At 43.5% G+C, this 12,357-nt stretch overlaps 1 protein-coding gene across 2 annotated transcripts in view; it reads right to left on the bottom strand.

Moving 5' to 3' along the window:
* ZCCHC2 (zinc finger CCHC-type containing 2) overlaps nt 1–9,148 on the bottom strand; it is a 78,213-nt gene extending 69,065 nt beyond the window's left edge. For both annotated transcript variants that reach the window (XM_051969909.1, XM_051969910.1), the window contains exon 1: nt 8,032–9,148. In XM_051969909.1, the coding sequence (XP_051825869.1) occupies nt 8,032–9,051 (1,020 nt within the window). In that variant the 5' untranslated portion in view covers nt 9,052–9,148. The remainder of the gene's footprint in view (nt 1–8,031) is intronic.
* Nucleotides 9,149–12,357: the final 3,209 nt, after the last annotated feature.

The following is a 12,357-nucleotide window of genomic DNA, read 5'->3' as shown; positions in this document are numbered from 1 at the left end:
AGATGACCATCTTATGACCATGCAGGACAATCCAACTTGTGATAACTTGTACCATTTCCTCCTGCCCAAACCCTTGTGCTGACATATTATTTTGCTTATTTTAGCTTATGTGTCATAAGTCAATCAATGGATATTCTGTATTAGTTATAGCTGTTCAGGAATAACCGGACATCTAGTCCCATAAAAATAGGGATCTAGAAGGAGGAGGCCTCTCAGATTGCAAGGAAGATCTGAGATCTACTTCACTAGAAGAGATCAAAGACCATTTAATAAAATGCAATTGGCTCAAAGCTTTGCCTCAGTCTCCTTTATTGTAGGTGGGATAGTTTTAATCCCCACAATAATTTATCTTCCTTTGAGGTTCATGTTATACATATCTACTACTCAATCCAAATTCCGACAGCTGTTGTTTATAGACCCCAAAGTCACTCCCCTCTCTTTCTCAAATGAGCTTAGTACCTCATTTACACTTTTTCTCTCCTTCCCAACTTCTGTCCCCACTAGGAGCCATTAACATATTTACTGACTCTTCTTCAAATTGGTAACTACTCAGTTTCTCATTGATTCACTTCTCATGTTCTACTCCTCCGCCTCATTTCAACCATGGACAAAGATAGTCACACCGGTCACTTTGCCTTGCTATCAACCAAAAATGAGCCACTTCTATGTTTAAGAATTCTGAACCTTCTTATCTGACTGTAATCTACTGGCTTGTCGCTTTTCTTTCAGCCATCCCTTACAAAACACAACGTCTCTGCACTGTGATCCTTCAATCTTTCCCAGGCCACAATTCTTGAACAGCTACTCTCTCTCCTTTTCCCCATCTTGACCTCCTGTACAACCAATTCAACTCTACCCAGCCCTCTCAAGTTGTTACTCTCCTTTACATTTGCTGACACAGTTCCCATCATGAACTGCCTTTGCTCCTTCACACTGAACAAAAATAAAGAAACCGCAATGTCCATTCTCATTGCAATCAAACCCAGTCCTACCAACAGAGGCATCCACCAGACCTGACACCTGGGAGTCCCCCAGGACTTCTCATGCTTCCCTTTTCTTCCCCATATCCAAGCTGTGGCAAAATCTGTCAGTTTTCTCTCTTTTGGTGTAGGCTCCTGCTGGGTTGGGTCTCTCCCCACTCCAATCCATTCTCCATTCTACCACAAAAGGAGCAGTCTAATCATGGCATGATCCCTAATATACTATCTAATTTCCTCAGACATCAAGGTCAAATAAAGAGAAACCCCATAGCACCTGTGAAAAAGTGTTTCAGTGGAATGATTGACTAAGTACAGCCAAAGGATAGATGGAGGGAAAGTGTGCATAAATCCACATTGTTTCCCCAGATCCTGAGATTTTTAGTTCTTGGCAATTAATACCTGCTGAGTATGGTGATGATGTCTCTAATTCCTGATCCTGAGGAGGCTATAATTGGAGGACTACTTAAGTTGAAGAACTCTTAGAGATATAATAGGCTTATAGTTGACTGGCTGTCTATACCATGTCTATAACTATTATAACAAGGTCCCCTCCTAAAGTCCTAAATAAAGAGGGACAAACCAGCTCAGGTTAGAAATGGAGCAGATCAAACTTTCCATGCCCCTTAGGAGTGGAATCAGGTTTTGGAAATAACTAGGTTCTGCATTCTGAGCCCAGGGAATATCGTTGGAGACTTTGTCTCAACAGATACTGATTTCAAAAGGAATACTGGATGTTGGAAAATATTCTTAAATCACAGAACTTACCACATTTAGCAATAGCAATACTGGCTTAGTTTTGCATTAAAAATGGTGAGATTGAAGTTAATTTCAGGGTCAACTAATACAACTCCTACTCAAATCATGAAGTTAATTTACAGTATCTTTGATAAGTAGTTATCCAGCTTCTCTGTTTGAATCTTCTTGTTGTTAGTTTGTTTTCCATTATGTGTGATTCTTTGTGCTCCTATTTGGGATTTTCTTGGCAAAGGTATTAGAGTAGTTTGCCATTTCCTTCTCCAGATGAGGAGCGGAGACAAACAGGATTAAGTAACTTGACCAGGGCCACACTGTTAGTAACTGCTCCTCTTGAATCTTCAGTGATGGGGAGTTTACTATCTCAAAAAAGCAGCACATTCCATCTCAAGGCAGTGGACAAAGTTAGGAAGTTAGGATTTAGGAAGATGAATTTCCCCAGAGCTCAAATCGGGCCTCAACTACTTACTAGCTGTGACTTTGAGCAAGTCACTTATTCCTGTTTGCCTCAGTTTCCTAATTTGAAAATTGAGCTGGAGAAGGAAATGGAAAACCACTTCAGTATCTCTGCCCAGGAAACCCCAAATGGGGGCATGAAAAGTAAGACACAACTAAAAATAAAACATCATCATTAGTCAGAACATTTTTAATTGAAAATGTACCTCCTTACAATTTTTACTTATTAACTAATCCCTCTTGCATATATCAATCCTTAAAATTCCTTTGGTAATTTGAAGATAACCAAAATATTCTCCTGAAGTTCTCTCTTCTCCAGACTAGAGTTCAAGTTCCTTCAACTCTTCCTAGCATGACATGGTTTCTGATTTCCTTAATATTCTGATTGCCCTGGGACATTATATCTCTTAATTATATAAATGCTACATAGAAGTGATAGTACAATAAACAAAGAGTTAAAATTACATGCTTTAATTATAAATTTTGTGTTAAAAATAGACATGCCAACTTTTAAAGTATAGCCAAATCTAATAACTCAAAATATTCATCATTAAAATCCCATGATAACAAATGATAAACAAGCATTTGAAGACTTCTATATATTTGTAATTGTTGTTATTACTGGAATAATGATTTTTTTCAGTTTCTAGGAGCTAAAAGCCCAAGTACGCTAATGAAACGTAAGTAGCAATACCCTAAAAACTAATGGGGATGGGTCAAGTATAATGTATATTTCTCTTTAGATCCTTTTCTTCTGCTTAGTTCTCAGCTCTATTGGTGTACTTATTTGGGATATTGTGTTAGGCCTGGGATACCTTAAAATAAGAGAAAAATTCAAAAGTAATTGAGATGCTGTTTCAAGTTAAAACTGTGAAAATCAACAGTGAATGATGACCTATTAATAGCCACATCTAGCTGCCTTTTCTCAATCTTCACCCTTCCTGACCTCTCTGCAATACTGGGCATAGCTAATCACTCTCTCTACCCTGGATATTCTTTCCTGTCCTAGTTTTCCTGATGCTGCTTTTTCTTCATTTTCCACTTACCTGTCTGATAGTCCCTCATCAGTATCTTTTGCTGATCTTTCAATCATGCATCCCTTTTATGCCCACTAGCCATCTTCCCCTCCCCCACATCTTCATAAGTCTGTTTTGGACCATCTTCTCTTTTCCTCCCTTCTCAGTTCTACTCCAAGTCCCAGATAAAATCCCACCATCTACAACAAGCCTTTTCCAATTCTTCTTAATTCAAGTAGCTTCCCTTTATTTATCTCCAATCTGCCTTTTTTTGTATTTCAAGTGCTTAGCACAGTACCTGCTATATAGTAGGTGTTTAATAATTACTTTTTTGACTAATTACTACTTCCTTTGGTGATATCACCAATTTTTATATGTTCAATTATTATTTCTATGCAGATGATTCTCAGATTGAAAAAATCAGAAGTATTCTCTATCCTGGGCTCCCATCCACTATCATATACTGCAATGCCTTTTGAGCATCTCTAACTGAATTATTCCAGTCATTTTAAACTCAACATGTCCAGAAAATAAATCCCCATAAACACTCCTGTCTTTCCACTTCATTTTACCAGCAAGGGCATCGCTGTTGCTTCCCAGTCATTCAGATACAAAAGTGGATTGTCATCTTCAACTTCTCACTTTCACTCATCCTATATATACCAACCAATTGTCAAATGCTGTCCTTGCTAGTCTTGCAACATCCCACTTTTCTCCTCTCACACAGCTAACACCTTGTATTTCAGGCTGTCATCATCTAGAGTGTTGCAAAAAAATTTTAATAGGTGTCTCTACCTCTGTAGCTTCTCACTGTGTAGTTGCTACAACAGTTTTCCTAAAAGCTTATATCTAACCATATTAATGTCCTACTCAAAACTCCAGTAGCTCTTCATTATTACCTCCAAGTTCAAAGTAATCTATCTGGCATTTAAAGTTCTTTACAATTGAGGTCCTTTCTACTTTTCCCATATTCTAACCACTTATTTCTTTCTATGCACTTTAAGATCAAGCAAACCTGTCCCACTTGTTGGTCCTCACAATGGACAATCTATTTTCATCTCAGTTTTCTTCACTGCCTAAACAGTCAGGAGGGCAGTGTCACTGGATGAAAGAGTGCATGGAAGAGAGTAAGGTTTAAAAGGACTGAAAAGGCAGAAAGAAGCTAAGTTATAAACAGGTTTAAATATTATGGCATTTTATGTTTGAGCCTGGAAATGATAGGGAGCCACTTGGCTTTATCAAAGTTGGGAAGGGAAGGTGATATGACTGAAAAATCATTTTAGGAAGTGAATGAAGAAATGATTGAAGGAAGGAAGAGATTAGAGGCAAAGAGATCCACCAGCAAGATATTGCAATAGTTCAAATGTGAGATGATGAAGGCCTGCACTAAAGTGGTAGCAATGTCAGAGGAGAGAAGGGGGTATATGTGAGAGATATTGGAAAGGTGAAACTGATGGGCTATGGCAGCAGAATGCACATGATGGAAAGAAGGTGAGAGACTGTGAACAATTACAGATGACTGCTAGCTTTTGAGCCTGACGAATTGAATTGGGAGGACATGGTTGCCCTTTACAGTACTACAACTCAACATTCATACAATTGAAATCATACTTCTTTTGGGTATTCAGTATGTTTATTTAGTATATTAAAATATTATATATTAAATTATGTTACATAAACTTATAAATTCAGCTTGTGTTTTGTCAGCTTTCCATGGCCAGATTGACATCAAAGCTACAGGTGTGCTATGTTTTTTTCTGGTTATTTTGTCGGAGCACTGGTCCACTCACTAAAAACGTCTCGAGAAAACAAACAAAACTACAATTTGAGGCACTAGCAATGAACACCTGTTGAACGACAATTTAAAAATTTTGGAATTTGGGTCTGCGTCTTATCATCCCTCTTCCTAAAGCTTTCTGGACTGAGCTGGGAATGGAAACCTTTCTACTTAAATCTCCAAACTCCTCCAGGTGCTCACCAATGGAGAAAGCCGCCAGGCACTCGCCAACAACAAGCAAAGAGGGATGCTAGGCCCCCAGCGCCGCCCCAGCTTCCCATTGGCCCCTCTGCCGAGGCGTGTGCCCCGCCCCTCCCAGCTCCAGCTCCGCCCCTCCACTGGGTCCGCCTTCTCCCCACCCCACCCCCCCCCAGAGCAGAAGAGACGAGCAGAGCTTACATAAAGACTGACGCTCTCAGCCCCCAGCTCACTGCCAGCCAACCCGAAAGGGGGCGGGACCCAACAACTCCTATCACGTGACGGGAGAGGCCCCCGCCGCCATCTTGAGGGGGGAATGGGAGAAGCCCCGCATGGAGACCCAGAGCTAAACTCCATCCACCTCCCACTCAGACAGTGCCACTGCAACACGTGATCAGGGCACACCCGCTCCATCCTCTCCGCCTAAGGCACTTCGCACTCTGGAACAGATTTCAACCCCCTCAGGGCAGAAATCCACGAGGCTTAGGGCTTTTCCTCCCTGACAGCCAAATAGCGCCTCCCACCCCTTCTTTTTCCTCACAGACCCCGGCAGCTCCCTTTTCTTGCCCTCATCCATCTGGTAGGAGTGGGTAGGGGAACAGCTGTATGGACTCGGTGGCCAATCAACCCCTTCCCAAGAGGAATTAAGTGACAGGAGTATGGACTTGGCGTCACAGGACCAAGAATGAGTATCCTCCTGGCTCTTCCTCAGCAGAATACACCAGTGTAGCGTAATGAGAACGTAATTAGAGAAGTGGATGTGACTGAACTCTTGATCAGAGAGGGGAGAAAATGCTAGGACCTAAACATAATATAAGTAATGAATGTGGAGGCACATTTATTTTGGTATGGTTCGAAAGCCCCCTCTAAAAATGATCACCTGTAATACTAAATATTTAAGTTGACTCTTCACACCAACATAGCATAGATGATACTTTTTGAAAATTGTAATGACTTTCTGAAATTAATGGCAGGATGTCTAATACAGGATCTATCCACTCCTCTCTCAGCAGAACCTGGTTTGCCAGGAAATGCCCTGGGGAGTCTTCAGAAAGTTTACTTTCATACAGTTTTTCTTTCTTTCATTCACTAAACTCCCAACAATTCTCTTCCAAGTAAACTTTCCAGTAAAAGGAAAAAAAAAATCAAGATTAAATACATGCCTATCAATTCTATGGATAAATCAAGCCAAATCCTTATTAGAATGTAAGCTCCTTGAAGGGAGACCAGGTTTTATTTCAACTGTCTCTGACCACAGGCTCGGGCTGCTTGAAGATTGCTGATGTGATTAGACATTTTTCCACTAAGTAAAGCTTCAAACACTCAAACTATTTTTTAAGTGTTGGGGAATATTAAAATGACTTTATCATAATCTGAATTTCTTTCCTCAAGATTACAACTGGACTTGCCCATACTTTCATTTTCCATACAGACTAAATTCTAAATAGCTGTCCTATAATATATGTGTACATATATATTAAATGTCTGAAAAGAATTGACATTTTTAAGGAAAAAAACTTAGGCACTTCTATTTCCCAGGACAAAATTACTTAGCAATTCGTGAAAAGCAAAATATTAGTATGATCTCATATTCTTATTTAAAAATACTAAGGAACTTCTGAGAATTAAAAATCTACATATCAAATGACTTTAGGTTGTTTTTTTTTTTTTTTAAGAGTGAAATGGTTTTATAAAGTTCCTGCACATTATCTCCAAACTTCCGGAGATGGAAAAAAAAAAAAAAAAAAAGGTCTCTTTACAAAGCCACAGTAAGGGCATAAAACTTAGAAAATCCTTTCTCAGTCCATTTGGCCTTTTTTGCAGGAGAAGGTACAATTCCAAAGATAAAATTTAAAGGAATGAAAGAGGTGGAGAAAGTATATGTAGTCCAATAAGTGAGTTCTATTAAGTAGTTTAACAAGTCAACTGAACTGAAAATGGAATATTATATTACAGCACAGATGGTTTTATAAAGTCATATATAAATCTAATTTTAAAATCAGAAAGTATAAAATTGGCTCAAATGCATTCTCCCCAATCACACCTGGTTTGCTCAATAAGATCCTTAAGAAAATGACATCTGTGCCTATATAGTAAAAGTACCAGCATATGGTGATAGACCCAGTGGTGATGGGAACTAACCCAACCAAAACCTGCCAATGTTCCAGGTTTTGCAAAAGTGAAGAGGAATAACCAGTATGTCTTGAATTAAATTGCCTACTTTTTGAGAGGATATACAGCTGTTTCTATTCAAAATTAATAAATAGATTCAATTTCCTTTTAGACTACTAAATTCTTTAGAAGGTCATCAGACGTCGTTCAAATGAAGTTTTTATGCCAAAAATTAGCCCTACTCCAATGCAAGCAACACCTTCATTCTGTGGAATGGACACTCCAGATCTCAGAAAAAAGTCGCTGGTGAAGGATCTGATAGAGCTTTTAAACTTGTACTATAAAAAGTTAAATCTACTTGAAAGGAATTGCTTAGGGAAGTCAAGTCTCCTGAGAGCTCTCACTGCACCTTTGGGAAGGTTCAAAAGACCACTGGGAAAAAAAAAAGGCAACGGAACCTCCAAAAGAAAAGGCGGGGGCCTAAGTCGGGATCCTCATTTTCTCCGAGTCTATTCTACCAATGTGGATGATTTCTAGAGCTTTCTCATTATGGCGAGGGGGAGGAGGGGTGAAAGTAGTCTAATACATGAAAATCAAGAATACGACTAATATCCGTATTTGAAGAGTGGGAAGAATCTTGAGGTCTAGGAGATGCAGATTGGTAAAGATGTTTCTAAGGACCCTAAGTACCTGGACCAGAGGCTGTCTTCCCCACACCCCTCCCAAGAAAGAGCTCTACCTGGGCCCTCAGGGCTGTGAAGTTGCACTCTTCCCCGTCTCCGTCCTCTTGGTCCCCTCGGAGGGCCGTCCGAAGCCGCTCCAGATGCTCCCTCAGGGTGACCCGCTGGTGGAAGGAGAAAGCCGGGTGCAGGGAGGCCATAGTGAATAGCAGCAGCAGCTCTTCCTGGGCCCCAAACCCCAGCCCGTCGGCTCGAGGCGCCGCACCATTCCCTTCCGGGCCCCGCTCCTCCGATCTGTCCCCTTTCTCCTCGCCGGGCTCGGGGTCGCTGCGGGCCGGGGCTGGGCGGCTGTTGGCACCGCAAGAAACGACAGAACTGAAGCTCTTGAGTACCGAGTCCACCTGCGGGAGGAGACGGTGCAGACGCCCGGCCGCTTCGCGGTTTTCCGATCCCAGCAGCGCCAGGTAGACGATGAGGCGGGAGCGGACGGCGGGGTCTCGGAAGTCTCCGAGCTGCCCCGGATCTGTGAGGCCGTTGGCCTTGGCCTCCGAGTCCCGCAGGTAGTGATAGTCCTTGCGAGCCAGGTCCTCTAAGCACGAGCCCAGGAAGCGCAGCTCCAGCGGATTGCACAGGTCCAGGAGCCCGCACATGAACTCGAGGCGCTGCGCAGAGCCCAGCACCAGCCCGAACCACTCGTACACCCGCTCCTGGTCCCGGAGCAGCGAGGCGGGGCCGCAGCCGCCCTGCAGAGACATGCCCTCCCCGGCCGCTGCCGCCACAGCCGCCGCCCCGCCAGCAACAGGCGGCCCCGGCGGTAGCAGCAAGCCCCGCAGCGGGCCCGGCCGCTCCCGGAGGCAGCGCCCCCCGGGGCCCAGCGGCGCCGGCGGCAAAGGCGGGCGCACCACCGGGTGCAGCGGGAGGTGACAGTCGCGCCGGTGGAGCGGGTCCTTCACGCCCATCCGCCCGTCCGCCTCCGCCGCCGCCGCCGCCGCCGCCGCCGCCTCCAGTTCCTCAGCCTCCAGCTGCTGCTGCTGCTCCTTGGGGTGCGTCTGCTTCAGGGGCAGTTTCATCTTCAGCATCCTCGGCTAAGGCGGCGCGGACATGCAGGCGGAGGCGGAGGGGAGCGTGCGCGGGGGGAGGCGGCGGCCAGAGAACAGGCAGGCGGGGGACGGGAGACGGCGGCGGGGCAGTGGCAGGCGCGCGGTTGCCGAGAACGAGGATCGCCAGAGAGTCAGGAGTCGAGCCCCTCCATGCCGCCGTCTCCGGGGTCCGGGGTGGGGGAGGGGTCGAGGGGGAGGCCGGGGGCGGGTCTCCCCGCGGCTCGCAAGAGGCGGCTTTGGCAGCCGGGAGGGGTGGCAGTCCCAGGCGGCTGTGTCGTCGTTGGCTCCCCCCGGGGCGAGAGGGCGGGGTGTTCCCGGTTGCGGGGCGGGCGGCAGCGCCCTCCGCTCTCGGGCTCCCGTGTCTCCGTACGTGTGTGTGTCTCGCGCGCTCCCTCCCGCACACACACGGAGCCGAGGCGGTGGCGGTGGCGGCGGCGGCGGCGGCGGCGAAGAAGCGGCTTCCCCCACAAGCGGGCGAGGACTGGGCTGGAGGGAAAGGAGGGGAAGGGAGGGGCGGGGCGGGGTAGAGGGGGCGGGAGGGAGCGATGGACGCCGCCGGCATCCACGCACTGGCTCTCTGGCCAATCAACGGCTGGAGCTGGAGGCCGAGGCCGCTGTGCGTCACACCCATCGGCCTCTGGAGCCGCCTGCTTCCGAAGGCCCCGCCCCCTCCTTACTCCTCTGTCGTCTCCCTCGACCCCCACCTTGGGGCTTCCGCGCGGTCCTAAATGTCTTAGGTTCCAAGGAGAAGGAAGGAGTGCTAGGGAGGGAGACGGAAGTGTGGGGGGTAGGGAATGGGAAAAAGGTGTGAAAGTATTTGTGTAACGGAGGTTATATGTGTGTGTGTATGTGCGGGTGTGTGACTCGTTATGTAAGAAGTAGGGAGTTTCACTCCTCTGGCCGTCTGGCCTGTTGTCTAGTGTCTTCCACGCAAGTCCCCGTTGCGTCTCATTTCTCCAAGCTGTGGTTGGTCTCAGAAAAGCCGGGAAATTTCTACTTGTTCCCCTCAATGTCTTGCTGCTTCTGCACCTTCCTGCTCCTCCTGGGCTTCCCCAGCCACCCCCATCTCTGGGAACCGCCGCGACTCGGGAGACGTTTAGAGCGCATCCCCAGCCTCCCGCGTCTGGCTAGAGAAAGGGTTTCCTCTTTTCTGCAGGAACGCTAAACTCAGGGTGTGCTCCCGCGTTTTCTCTTGCTCCGGGGTTCCCAAGCTCTCAACATCCACATACATCCAACAAAAGTCTCAAAGAGATTTACTAGTTTGTGCTGAGGGGAAGATTCAAATACTTTCCTTTTTTTTTTTTTTAAATTATTATTGCCCTAATGACTTTTTTGCTGGGGCAGACTGTTTTAAAAATTCTAAATAAAAAGAATATATACAAGTGTCAAAATGATCTAATAATGCTTGAGTAATGGACTAAATACTAAATATAACACTTTCTAAACTAAGATATAATGTCATTGGAATGGAGATTATCATGATAGTTTGCTTTGGTCTGAAATGTTACATAGTTGGGAAATCATTTCAACTCCAGTTAGAATGGAGCACCCAGGGCTTCTATTCTTTCACTTGTCAGTTGTTTCATCTGTTGAATGTATTTCTGTGCTATTTATGTCATTGCAGCATCGGACCTCTGAAGAGGTTACTATGTTTCAAGAATTTTACAAGTTATCATATCTTGTATATAGCATATACAAGTTATCATATACCATATAAATTAGACCTACGTTTAGCTCTAATATTTTTGAATTTGAAAAATTCAACAACCAAAAACTTTTATGTTCTTTTAAAAACATAAGGATAGTCAACGCTCTATAGCCTGCAGGACTGGTTGAAGATTAATAAAATATTTTAGCTTCTTTCCTTGTAATAAATGATTTTTATCCACTTTGGAAATTTTTGTTAATAAGATACTGCTACTTTACTGAAGAGAATATTTTTGTCAGGATAAAGCAACGAGATATTTAGGAATACTGTATGTAGAAAAAATAAAAATCACATTATGAAAGATGATTCTGTGAAAGATGATTCTTTATGGGAGTGTGAAGCCTCCAGCTTATTCATCTCATTAACTTAAAATCCTAAGAAACCAATTTGGAAAGCCAGAGCAATTCCTAGGATTTGGTCTAACTAGAACTTTAGCACTAAAGAAACCCTATATATGATATGAGATGTTCAGAAAATGGTGTTTTCTAATACCTTTTGTCCTTTACTTATTCTTCATGCACAAACTAGTTAAGAATCATTAGGGATCAAAAAAGAAGTTAACTTTTTATAAAAACATTGTTTGGTGTATGCTTCTCTGCAAGGGTCTAGCCTCGGCCTCCTATTTCCTCTTCAGCTAACTGACAACCTCAACAGTATGGAACATTTTGCCTTCAAAATTCCATCTTCTCTGTGTTTAAGAAATAGAAGTGTTTAACTCTTTATGTAAAACCACCTTCACTCTCTATGAGCACTTTGATTTATCAAGAATAATATAACTAGATATTGTGCAAGTCATATAAGTAATTACCGGATCATTTTTTTCTATCATTAGCATAGCCTGCTTAAGTGTGAAACTGAGAGACTTTCATGTTGTGGTTTTGTTGATGACTTTTCATGGCCTCATTTGGGGTTTTCTTCATAAAGATATTAGAGTGGCTTTTCATTTCTTTTTCCAGGTTATTTTATAGATGAAGAACTGAGTCAGTCAGGATTAAGTGATTTATCCAGGGTCACACAGCTAGTAAGTGTCTGAGGTGGTATTTGTACGGAGGTCTTCCTGACTCCAACCTCTATCCCTTCTATCCACTTAACTGCCTTGGAGATTTTCATACATCTATTCAGTGGTGGTGAGGGAAGAGGGACTTCTAAAATTCCTGTTGTATAAACTACAAAACATTTGATATAGACTTTCTTCAACATTTCATCCATACCATGACATGACATGGCCTGACAGCATTTTAGTCATCAGATAATTCATCCTGTTCAGCTAATTTCTTTTTAAAAAGAAACTTTTGATGGACATGGTTCTTTTCAACAATGAAATGATCCAAGTCACTTCCAAAGATCTTATGATGAAGAGAGCCATCTACACCCAGATAGAGGATTGTGGGAACTGAGTGTGAATCACAACATAGCATTTTCACTCTTTTTGTTGTTGTTTTCTTGCATTTTATTTTCCTTCTCATTTTTTCTTTTTGATTTGATTTTTCTTGTGCAGCAAGATAATTGTATAAGTATGTATGCATATATTGGATTTAACATATATATTTACCATGTTTAACATATATATCGGATTA

Source organism: Antechinus flavipes, chromosome 1, assembly GCF_016432865.1.
Source record: "Antechinus flavipes isolate AdamAnt ecotype Samford, QLD, Australia chromosome 1, AdamAnt_v2, whole genome shotgun sequence".
Classification (NCBI taxonomy): Eukaryota; Metazoa; Chordata; class Mammalia; order Dasyuromorphia; family Dasyuridae; genus Antechinus; species Antechinus flavipes.
Note: the sequence above shows the minus strand (reverse complement) of the source record. Positions and strands in the feature narration are given on the sequence as shown.